The sequence below is a fragment of the Danio aesculapii genome, chromosome 24, assembly GCF_903798145.1.
Source record: "Danio aesculapii chromosome 24, fDanAes4.1, whole genome shotgun sequence".
Taxonomy (NCBI): Eukaryota; Metazoa; Chordata; class Actinopteri; order Cypriniformes; family Danionidae; genus Danio; species Danio aesculapii.
In genome coordinates, this window is record NC_079458.1 from 22528287 (window position 1) to 22541682 (window position 13396).

General features: G+C 34.9%; 1 protein-coding gene across 1 annotated transcript in view; it reads right to left on the reverse strand.

Annotated features, from left to right (window-relative positions):
- c24h8orf34 (chromosome 24 C8orf34 homolog) overlaps positions 1 to 13396 on the reverse strand; it is a 178278-nt gene that overhangs the window by 30066 nt on the left and 134816 nt on the right. Inside the window, exon 11 of the mRNA XM_056450533.1 lies at positions 2459 to 2588. Coding sequence (XP_056306508.1) covers positions 2459 to 2588 — 130 coding nt within the window. The remainder of the gene's footprint in view (positions 1 to 2458; positions 2589 to 13396) is intronic.

Sequence of the window (13396 nt, forward strand, 5' to 3'; positions counted from 1 at the left end):
AATACAAAACTGAAAAATCGCAATATCCATTTGTGTATTGAACCATGGAGGTTCAATATTATATTGAGTATTGTGGTACAAATACATTCACATAAATGTTGTCATTTTTTTGAACCTCTAAAGCCAATATTTCAATAGTGCCCAATTCAAAGGTATTTTTTGTAGCTTAAAATGAAAAGTAGCTATAAAACTGCATTTAACCTAGCTAATAGGTTAAGTCAGTGGTTCTCATACTGTGGTGTGCATACCACTAGTGGTACGTGTGGTACGTGTGGTACGTGGTACGTGGAAGAATCGCTGAAAAATAAAAGAATAAAACAAACACACTTTTAACCCTTTGACGCACGCAATAACACTGAGATTCATGTGATTAGACAGCATTGGCTGTTCCCTGAAGCGTACGATTACACCGGTGTGCTTAGAATGTTTACTTTATGCATGACGTCATCAGATGCTAAAAATCAATTTGCTTGCCGCAGAGCCAGAGGAAGAGGCGTGCGGCGCTTGGGGAGTAAATATACGCTAGAGAAGCCCTTCTGCAGACCAGTGCTGTTGTGTTGGCATTTCAGCTACTGCAAACTCAGGAATTTCCCTATGCTGCATCATTGGTAAAAGAATTATTACAAATGTGTTCAAATGTGTGCTCGTAGTTGTGAAAAATAATGCAGGTTTTCGATATATAAAGTTCTTTGTTTTGTAAAGCAGTGTACTCAGCTTTCGGTTTAGTTTGTTACCTCAGATTTAGGCAAATTAATTTGAATGTTATTCAAATGGCACGAGACACAGAACATAGACTCAAGCAATTTTGTCATGCTTGAAGCTTAGAGGTAGAATATACTTAAAGTTAGTCTCTGCGAGCACAGACGGAGGAACTGCGAACCGTACTAGAGTCTGCTTGAAAACAGTGGTCAGTGCGCGGTTAACACAAACTACACGGTTGACTTTAAATGTGATCCCATTCGCATCAAATCACGGAAATATCGCACATATGAATTGGTCAAGCACTGTATATATGCATTTAATCACTTGCTTTTCTTACACACATAGGTATACTGTAAATGACGTGCATCTGATTTAATTTCCAATTTAAATATTTAATTTTTAAGTTAATGTTTAGATGTCAAATATATCCAAATATGTTATATGTTAAATATGTTATATTTCAAAGTGTATAAACAATTGTATATATATATATATATATATATATATATATATATATATATATATATATACACTGTTGATTTGAATAGTTTATTTACTAACTCAATCTGAATGATCTTAAAAACCATACTCTTAAATACAAATGATTTGTAAATAATGCAATACATAATTTAGTAAAAAAAAATCAACCAGTCACAAATTATGAAATTACAATTATTAAGCACATTATGAATGTGTTTTAAGTCAAGAACACACCATTTGTAGCTGCAGATATAAACTGCTTACTAACGTCTATAGATGTTAAATTAAGGCTTAACAAATAATGAATTCACTAGATGCTAGTGCTTAATAAATTATTCATAGTGTGTAGTTATTATAAAGTGTTACCATTAACCTAGTTAAGCCTTTAACAGTCACTTTAAGCTGTATAGAAGTGTCTTGAAAAATAGCTAGTAAAATATTATTTACTGTCATCATGGCAAAGATAAAATAAATCAGTTATTAGAAATGAGTTATTAAAACTATAATGTTTAGAAATGTGTTCTCTCCATTATACAGAACTGGAGGAAAAAATAAACAGGGGGGCTAATAATTCTGACTTCAACTGTATACAGACTTTTATAGTATCAAAAACAATTATATTATTTTCAGATTAGAAAAATATACATGTGAAACCTCAATATTCATATCTACTTTGCTAATGTTGTTAACTGTTCAAGTTTAAATTTCAGTGTCCCAGATACACACAATCACACACACACACACACACACACACACAGCTGCTGCCCTGATGGCTTAGTGAGAGTGGCCTTCCTAAATACTTAATATGTTTTAAATGTATTCAGTGTGCGACAGCGAAATAAAAAAGCAGTACATGCGTAAACAAACAACTGCACGACACATGTTGCAGCACTTGGTGCTGTTTGTGCCTTTGGTTTTGCCCAGTGCTTTTAAGCGGTTACTAAACGAACGAGCATCACACACACAAATGTCTCTCAGAGGTCTGCAAGATCAAACCACCCGCTGAGTTTGATCATCTGCAGACAGGGATTTGTCACCTCACAGTGACTCTAACAAGCTAATGCGGCAGTGGCATTATTAAACGAATCAAAGACGGTCACCGTTTTCATGACATATTTTAATAGGTGGATCAGCTTTTAATTAGCCAATCAGACGCCTTCATTTTGGAATTTGCAGGCAAACATGCACATGTGTGGCCTTTGACAGTGTCAGGCTGTAATAGAAAGGTGGCCTGCTTTTTTATATGCATGTGGGTGTCTGTGTGTTAAACACCTACCGGCAAGATGTTTGCCCATGTTTTCCAGTTCTTTGGAGAAAAGTGAGTCCTGGAGTTGTAGAGCACGTCTGGCCGTCTGTGGGCTCGTGCCTCTGATTGGCTTCACATCCGATGCCCAGACAGGGTGACGCTATGGCACACACGCACAAGAAACAGTACATTAGCTTTGAATTTTTTCACTCCTTTTTATAAACTTATGGTTACAACACTGTGCCATATCTGTTATAATGAGCGCCAATTATTTTTTTAAGAGAAATTAGAAAAACACTGAAAACCACAGTTCTTTGGGATGAAAGTCCGGATGGCGGCAAGGACTGAACTTTTTATTTGTGAACACTGCGCTAGACGTTTAGAAGTGGTTAAAGGATTTTGAAGTAACAATCAATAAACGCTGGGGATCCGAGAATGGATGACGACGAGCAGCTAAAGATTCTGGTATTACTGTGTTTTGTGATAATAAACTTGTGGTTTGGGGGGGGATTGAAAATACAGTCTTTCAGTTCAAGGCTATGGAAAATAAACCAATGATATACAAACAACAGATTAATCAAAATCACATTGGTTTGTAATGATTTAGTGTGTTGCTAATGTGCATACTTGCTGGGCTACTAAAAAAAATGTTTTTTGTTTTGTTTGGTCAAAACTAGGGATGCTCAGGTAAAGTTTAAATCGGATATGCGGCCGGCTGGAAGTGCGATATTCACTTTAATATAGCAGCATTTTTTATGACACTGTATAACAATAATTTATATTTTTACATTACTGTGACGCTTGGGTTTAGGGTTGAGGTGGGGGTAGACGTTTAGAAAATACAATAAATGGGAAATTTCATAAATAATTTAAATAAATCTTGTTAACTTCCGGCCGCATGCATATCCGATCTAGCAACAACCGGATGCTCATTTTGGTTATTTTTGCCAACTGACAACCACCGCTCACTAAACGAATATTAACTGTTAACTGGTCAGATTATTATTAAATTCTTATTTAATAATTATTAAATTTATTATTTAAAAAAAATGACATGTCTATTTAGTGTCTAAAAAAAACTGACAATACTGATTTGTTTTAACATGCAAACATATTAACAACAAAACATAACAGAAGATCTTCACGCATCTGTTTCCAACAGCTTAGAAAAAATTATAAACTAAATAAAAAGAATAAAATAAATAGTCCTGCCCTAGATATTTTTCCCTTAAATGATCAATTTAAATTACAAAATGAAAACACTTGACTGAATCCTTTTTAGGCAGTTTTTTCCCATCATGTGTTTTTACTTCACAAATCTCTGTCAACATTTTAAAGTCATTATTTTAAAGATTATGTCTAGAGCGTCTGGTTTTACCTTAGAGCTTGTGTGCTTTTATATTCTCTCTCACTTTTGGTTCATGTGCACGTGCTGCGTGTGATAAAAGACACTGACAAGGCTCTTATGTTGACTTTTTGTAAAGTATAGGCTACTACAGCTTACAACAATTTTGTTGTTCACATATGATATTGCATTAATTTGCATACATGTTTCATATGCTATAAAATTAAAGCCTCAGTTTGGTGCTGAGTTTTCATTATGCAAATTCAAGAATATTTTTGGATTTGTTTGATTTGCAGATTATGTAGGCTACTCTTCTTTTTTTCCCTCTCCGCTGTCGCCACTGGCTTGCATGGTTCGGGATCTGTAGAACTGCGCATCGTTGGATTTGCCCTTCAATATTTGGACTCTCAGTAGTGATTATTAAACCACACTGAACTGAGCTCAACTGAACTGAACTTAAACACTACAAACTGAACTACACTGTTCCTATTTACTGTGACCTTTTATGTGAAGCTGCTTTGACACAATCTACATTGTATAAGCGCTATACAAATAAAGGTGAATTGAATTGAATTGAATTACTTTAAAAATTGATATTTTAAGAACTATAAATAACTGTAATTTTCCAAATGCAAAAAAGATTGGTTTGTTGGTTGTAAACTAAATCATCACAGCTATAGTTTATTTGATGGAGAGAAAATCCTGACGCTCCGGCTTGTTTCCAAAGCAGTGGACATTTCAGAAAGTTTTGTTTTGCGGCTTCTTTTTCCAATTTTGCAAATAAATGGAGGTGTTTATGACGCGGATCCAGGACAGAGCAATCAGCATCAGCGCTGGTATGGCATCAACTCATCTGTGTCAAACTGCGACCAGCAATATTCTTCTTTCATTTTGCTTCTTTGGCAAAATAGGTCCGTAGGCACGTGTAGTTGCACATGCTACCATCCCGCGAACTAATGTGTTGCAAATTTACGCAGGCAATTAAAAAAAAGATAACATTTTTTATTCGTTTAACTAATCGTTTAAAAATGCACCCTTTTGGTTAACAGTGAATCATGTTGACGGTTATTATGAGCATCCCTTATTATGAGCATCCCAACACTGGTACAGGTTTGAGGAATAAAAATGTGTTGTAAGTGCAGCACATTTAAAATGAATAAAAATTAATTGTAAATATTTTTTTAGATTTTACAAATACACAACAAAAATAAATACACATAAATATTGTAATTCTTCTGAACCTCTAAATTTAAGATTTCATAGTACAAAATTAAAAGGTACAATTGTTTATGTATAGCAGCTTAAAATGACATATGGCCCACACAGAATATGAGCGTGCAGAATTCTGCAGATTTCCCCAGATTTTTAGCCCAACATTGTTTATGTTTTTTCATGTGTAAATGTGTGTAAATTTATTCTTATTCAGTTTTTAAATTAATTTTAGTATAATTATTGACTAATATGAAAATATTCATATGATTTATTTACAATACAGATGGTAAAGCAATATTTCTCTCTTTAGTAGATGTGTTATATGAGAGACTTGCTTTGTTTACCATATAAAGTGAATCTAATTAAATTTGCAATGTAAACATTAAATAAAGTTAAAAAGGTATTCTTTTTTTGTTTCATATATATTAAGGTTTTAGTGATGATACTCCCAAAATCATTCCGCATGAATCTGCAGATTTTTAACAAAATTCTCAGCAGAAAAATCAAAAAATGTCAGCAGATTCTATCGGGCCCTACATATGACCTATAGCTATCAGACTAAATGATAAACCTGCAAAGAAACAATAAACTCTTTGGACACAAAAGTGGATGATGATGAGTAGCTAGATAGACTACTTTTACTGTTTTGTGATAATAAACTTGTGGTTTGGAGGAATAATAAAAAACTTTTCCAGTTCAAGGCCATGGAGAATAAAATAATGATATACAAACAACTGATTAATCAAAGTCACATTGGTTTAAAATGATTTAGCTTATTGCTAATGAGCATACTTGCCAGGCCACTGGAAAAAATGTCTTTTGTTGTTCCAAACTCTGGCACTGGTTTGAGGGATGCAAATGTGAAGTATTGTAACTGCAGCACATTTAAAATCAATAAGAATTCATTGTAATTATATATAAATTATAGATGCACAATAAAAAAGTAATACACAAAAACTGTAAAATGACATTTAGCCTAGCTAGCATGCTAATTGATAAACCTGCAAAGAATCAATAAAGTCTTGGGATATGAGAACGGAAGACGGTCAGCAAATGGAGATTCTACTTTTACTGTTTCGTGATAATAAACTTGTGGTTTGGAGGGATTAAAAACACAATCTTTCAATCCAATGCAATGGAGAATAAACCAAACAACTGATTAATCAAAATCACATTGGTTTGTAATGATTTAGCTTGTTGGTAACATGCATACTTGCCGGGCCACCGGAAAAATGTTTATTGTTCCAAACATGAGGCTGGCACTGGTTTGTGGGATATAAATGCTAAGTGTTTCAACAGCAGCACACTCAAACCCAATTATAATTAACAAAAAGAAATACATAAAAATATTGTCAGTTTTTTCAACCTCTTATTAAAGGCATTATGGGAAATCAAACGTCAAATTGTTTTGTGTATAGAGGTCAATTAAATGTTTTTTTTTTAAGTCTAGCTAGCAAATCAACTGGCTAACAATCAATAAACTCCGGGGATATGAGAATGTATGAAGATGGCCAGCTAGAGATGCTTCAAATGTTGTTTTATGATCATAAACTTGTTTTTTAAGAACACATCAATTTATTTCATTACTTATAACATAGTTGTATACGTTTAATTTCAATGCTAAAGTTTAAAGGTCAGGTTGTTTTGTCTACAAAAGTTATTCTGGCTAACAGGTTAACATATCAGGCTGCTATTAATCGATCATCTGTATTGTGTATCAGTTCAAAGTACAAGCTGTTTTGTAAGAGCATAGAAACAAGGATAACCATTTAGCCTTTATGGTTGACAACTGCATGATACATATGCACTATAAAAAATCTTGAAAAGCTTGGAGGTAAACCATTAACTTAAATTCTAAATTCTTACTGGTAAATTTAGGGTTAGGGTTAGGGTTAGGGTTAGGGTTAGGTCATTTTCCAGCCTGACTAGCTAAGACTAGGCTGTAAATGGCTGGAAACCAGCCTGGAAATGGCCAAAACCCCTCTAAAACCAGGCTGGTCAACCAGGTAAAACCAGCCAACCAGCCTAGGCTGGTTTAAGCTGTTTTTTTCAGTAGGGCTGTTCAACACTGTACAACTAAACTGAATAAATAATTACAATTTAAGCAAAATGTCAAGCTTTCAAAGGCAATGTTGTCTATAAAGAGGCTAGCAAGCTGTTTACTATTGTGCTGAGTCTTTGTTAAATCAATACATCAAGTAATATGTTTGCTATTATGCTGTACGCATGTCAAACCCCTAGTAAAATCCTATTGCAATTGTAGCCAGACTAAAAGCAGCATTGTAGGCCTACATCCCAGTGAACACATACTCTTTCCCCCATTTCTGTTGTTGAGAATATTACTCAAGTAAAGTCAAGCTCAGGTCTAAACCTCCTACAGTACATCACACTGAAGATGCCTGCAGTCCTGCTATGAATCTGGCTCGGCTCTGCTTTGGTTTTGATAACAGCAGATCTGCAGTAGATATATTTCATACACATCCTCTAAGCCCCAAGGAGAACAGATGGACTTAAGAAGCCTGCGCAATTAAAAGAGAGGGCCGGTATAAATGCAATATGTTGGATGGGTTTTAATTTCAGCAACAACCATATGGAGCTCTTTAACTTGTGTACTGTACAATTCAGCAGTGTAGGTTTGGGTGTAAAAACTCTGAATAATCCTCATTAATATTTTAGCATTGCAATGTAAATTATTTCTGTTAATTAACGGTTGCCGCAGTTTCTGATTTATGGGTATTTTCTGTGCCTTTAATGTATGTTTTTAAACTGATTTATGGGACCTTCATCTCTCCTACAACAACTTCTAATGTTAAAAGGTTCAACAAAGTGACTTTTATGGACATTTTTAGTATTTTGAAATGATATATTGTCTAAGCAGCTTGTGTAAATTACAGTGCAAGAACCAGGTAATGAGCTGCTATTTTCTTTTTTCTGTTATTGCATGGATTTATGTGAATATGTATTCATTATAAAACAATACACTGTAAAAAATAGGATGGTTTTTCTGCTGTGGCAACCCCTAATAAATAAGGGAATAAGTCAGAGTAAAGGGAGTGATAGCACATTGAAAATAACGCAGAAATATAAGAACATAAAATCCCAAGTCTAATTTGAGTCATTTGCAAATGACTAGTTTTGCTATCATTATCTAGATTTCAAGAGATGTCTCATTCACTTATAATTGCATATGTTTTATGTATTTGTACGCACATTTTAACTTCTCATGAAAACTTTCCACCTAATTCACAACACTTGTGTATTGCACAGGAGTTTGTTCATGTTCTCGTTCGTATGTTGGAGAATTTAAATTATTCTCAGTGAGCACAAGATTGATAATTTGCATAATGCACACCCACACCAGCTCCATATAAGGGTTTTCAAAAGAAAAAGAAAAATAACTTTCAAGTTAATGACGTTTTGATGTTGGATGTGGAACACACTTTCAGTTCTTGTTTCTGAAAACACGAGGTAAAAAAAAATAAGTGTACACATTGTTAGTGAATGAGACCCAATGTCTGTCTGCCACTGTCATTCATTTCAATATTTTTGAACAGCTTAATACTGGTACAAAAATCAGGAATCAGGAATGTTCTGAAGGTGCCTCCCAGCAAGCACACAATGTCATAAGACATTAATATAAGGTTAGATTTAGGTCGGGAAGTCGGGTGACCAAAATTCTATATCTAGCGTGTCTAAGGACAACATGTTCAGTGTCTAAGGACAACGTTATTTTGATGTCCAATAACGACATCAAATGACGTTGATATTAGGTGACCACAATTCAACGTTGAGCCAACATCTTAAACCAACGTCATATTGACTTCAATACTGACATTTATTCATAAGGTATGGCAACCAAAATCTAATTTCACTTCCACTCAACATGCAACATCCCACGATGTTGGTGTACAAAGTTAATTGTTGACGTCCTGCACTGTTAAAAATGCAGGGTTCCACACAATTCATTCATGTTGTCTCAACACAAATCGATTAAGTTACTTTTTTAAACACTTTTAACAAATGTATGTGCATTGAATACAAAAAAATTAAGTTGTCCCAATGTAATCTCAATAATTGTGTTGTTATATATATATATATATATATATATATATATATATATATATATATATATATATATATATATTTTTTTTTTTTTTTTTCTTTTCTTGAGTGTGTGCCTGCTGGGCTGGGAAGGTGGACATGGTGATCCATAGCGTTCTAGAGATTTGACTTGCTTTGTTGCAAAAAAAAAAAAGCTAAAGTTTGAAAACTTTGTCCAAGACTTGCTTTGTTAGTATTATGTTTCTTCATTTATAATACATAATAATATCACATTTGTCATTCTCCATCACCTTCCTTGTCTGTCATGCAAAAGTAAATGAAGAACAACATTATAATAGAATCAGTTGTGCAATGTTTTGTGTAATGTCACCTATCTTTCAGCCCAATTCTTACAGCTGTAGTTAATAAATTCTTTTTTCTTATTCTCACCAAAAATCCTCAATCATTTCTACACTGTAAAAAATAAAAATAAATAAAGAAAGAAACTGGCAGCTATAGTTTCTAGAATTTTACCACTAAATACTGTAGAAATATGTATGGTAATCAACTGTCTTTTATACCTTTATCCAATGTTAATACACCAAAATTTTGAAGTTTTAACATTTACATTGTTCCTTTGGAAAACACAAATAAAAACAACCCAAGTGATCAGGAAGTAATATGGTCGTAAACAGCCATTTGTTATCATTAATCTACTTACTATTTCTCTTCTATTTACTCTTCTGGCTCTGCATTGTGCCTGATTCTCCTTTGGCCCCATATCATTGCTTACAGCTACACTACCTGACAAAAGTCTTGTCGTCGATCCCATTAGTTAGAGCTACAAATAATAATCATCTGTTGAGCTGCATCCCAATCATCAGTAATACTGCACAAGACCTATTGGAGTCCACATGGACCCAAGATTCTCACAAAAATCAGTCAAGTTCATGCTTTGGGGTTACATTCAGTATGGGGGCATGCGAAAGATCTGCAGAGTGGATGGCAACATCAACAGCCTGAGGTATCAAGACATTTGTGATTCCCATTACATTACAAAGTACAGGAGATCGCAAATTCTTCAGCAGGATAGCACTTCTTCTCATATTTTAGCCTCCACGTCAGAGTTCCCAAACGCAAAGTAAGTCAAGGTGCTACAGGATAGGCCAGCCCATTCACCAGATATGAACATTATTGAGTCATTGGGGATGAATCCAAAGAATCTTGATGAACTCCAGCAAGAACGCTGTTTTTGCCAATCCAGATGACTTTATTAATAAGTTATTTAAGTCATTGCAGAGATGCATGGATGCAGTCCTCCAAGCTCATACACAATATTCACTCTTTTTTCACTGCACCATGACTTTACATTCTATACTGTACATTATTTCTATTAAGTGACATGACTTGTCTATGCAAAGTCAGACCTTAAATAATGTCCTATTATTGTCCTATTTAAATAATTAAAAATCCAGCCATGACCATATTTTATTTTGGTGAAATAAATGTAATCTAGAGGCCTTTTCTTTTCATTTAAGCCACTTTTGATATCAAATGATCAACTAGATGTTATTATTTCTTCTTCCTAATACTTGGATAGGTGACAAGACTTTTGTCAGGTAGTGTATATTTCTAAATGCAGTTTAAGAATTCAATACAGTTGGTTAAGCAGCACAAGTTGTTTTCAAATTTAATAGTAAGAAAAATACATACTTGTGTGACAGATCATTATATTTGCATGACATCTAAAGTATCAAGAGACACTGAAGACTCAAGTATAGTGGAGTATGTCATATAAACAAAACCGTTTCTGTACATCCGACTTCCTGGCCCTTAATGCACTATTAATTTAAACAAACCGAGGTCAGGTCATGTTTAACATACATACAGATAGCAAACACGCACTCATTGTAACTCTACAGAGAATCTCCAAAGCCTGCAAAGCAAACTTTCAACACACGAGCGCTCAAAGCGACATTCATCCAAACATGCCAGGAAGAAAAGTCTTCCCTCACAAATGTTTTGACGTTTCTCTATAGACAAGTGTCTGCATTTACAGTAACAACAAATAAATATGTGACAGTTTACAGAAACAATTTCATAAACTCTGAGGCTACTGCTAAGAGATGCATGTCAGGATTAATATTCAAGGTTGATTCATGTCTGATTCCACTCGATCTGTTCTCTTGTGGTTTGTTGGTTCCACTTAGGACCGTCATTTGCTATACAAACCCATAGTAGATCTTAGATACTTGTTAACTGAAGCAATACTTGGGAAGCGCAATGTTGTTCCCTTCAGCATGACTGTGGTTTGCAACAACATTTGTCTTTATTGATCGTGATGTGTGCGTGCGACTCGAAACAGTGTGAGTCAAACTAGTTTCAACAAATCGGTTTCCTGCGAACCCATCAGAGACGAAGCCAAGCAAAAAAGCTGTTTTGGGTTTGCAATGAGCAATCGTGGATTAAGAGCAAAGCGACTGGTCCACCAAAGCTTGCAACCACTTTTAAAGGGAATTCCGTCCACTCACAAACATGGATCCAATTGCTTCAGTAATCAAATGCAGATTGAGCATAAATACGAGACCACTCAACAAGTGTTTGCATTTTAAGCACTCAATGTGTATGTGTGTGTGTGAGTCCTTGTTATTTTCAAATTACGTATGTAGTTGTAACATATTTTCCAGCATATTGGTAATTGTTTTTATCATCTCAAGCATGTTGTTACATAACTGTACCACAGATTTAATTAAAAAGAGGCACATGCGTATTTGTATATTATTTGTATATATTTACCACACACCACTAGTTACAGTTTTGCTGTAAACGTATTTGTTTGCCATCAGACTTAAATAAGACTTATGCCACAGCCATATCACTTTGCAGCCCAAGATCGCTTACTCACTGAAGCTAAGCAGGGCTGAGCCTGGTCAGTATCTGGATAGGAGACCACATGAGAAAACTAGGTTGCTGTTGGAAGTGGTGTTAGTGAGGCCAGCACAGGGCACTCAATTTGCGAACGTGACACTATACTGTCAGTGAGCGCCGTCTTTTGGATGAGACGCTAAACTGAGGTCCTGACTCTCTGTGATCATTAAAAATGCCATGGCACTTCTCGTAAAGAGAATGTCTCGTAAACATTCTCTCCTTCGGCTCTTACGATCATGGCCTCCCAATCATCCCGAAAGCAAAGTAGGTCAAGGTGCTCCAAGATTGACCAGCCCATTCACCAGAAATGAACATTATTGAGCATGTCTGGGGTAAGGAGGAGGAGTCATTGGGGATAAATCAAAAGAATCTTGATGAACTCCAGCAAGAACACTGTTTTTGCCATTCCAGATGACTTTATTAATAAGTTATTTGAGGCATTGAAGAGTTGTATGGATGCAGTCCTCCACGCTCATGAGTCATACACGATAATCACTCTTTTACCACTGCACCATGGCAATATATTCTATACTGTACATTATTTCTGGTAAGTGACATGACTTTTGTCTATGCTCCCAGTCATCCACATACTGAATTGGCTCTATCACTCTGTCCACTCCTCCTATAGCTGGTGTGTGGTGAGCGCACTGGCGCCGTTGTCTTGTGGCTGCTGTCGCATCATCCATGTGGATGCTGCACACTGGTGGTGCTGGTGTGGAGAGATCCCCTCCCCTCATGATTGTGAAATGCTTTGGGTGTATGGCCATACACAATAAATGCGCTATATAAATACACATTACTTACTTCTGATACATAAGATTTTTTTATTTTAAGATAAGATTGGTTCATTATTTTTTTTATTTCTTTAACACAATAAATGAATAAACAACTTCACAAATACACCATACACATTTTCTGTGAGTGTGCATGTACACTATGTAAAAAACTTCTAGTTTCTGTTAATAAAGTCTGAGTGGATAAGTGAATATTTGTTTTAACGTACATACCTGTACAACTTTTCAGATTTTCTATACAACTTATAGAATACAGCACTTATATATAACAGCACTTTGAGTTTCTTTTGATACAAAAAAAATTGAAGAATGAACAAACAAACAAACAGTTTAGTTAATTATGTTATATAGTTACTCAATGCAATTCACCTTTATTTCTAGCACGTTTTATAATGTCAAAGCAGATTAATAAATATATTTTTTTACATTTTTAAAAGCCATTACAATGATTCAGTTAAGATTAGAATGAAGTATGAATGTCTGTTATGCCTCGTCAAGTGGTACAGTATGGTACGGATCACTTTTATCAGGCTTGTGTCTCCACTGCCAAATGGTACTCTTTTGGTAGGCGTGGTGTACGACAGAAAGTTGCAGTCGAGTCATTCTCACTTAAGGTTTACATATTGCACTTCTTACTAAATTTTTTTT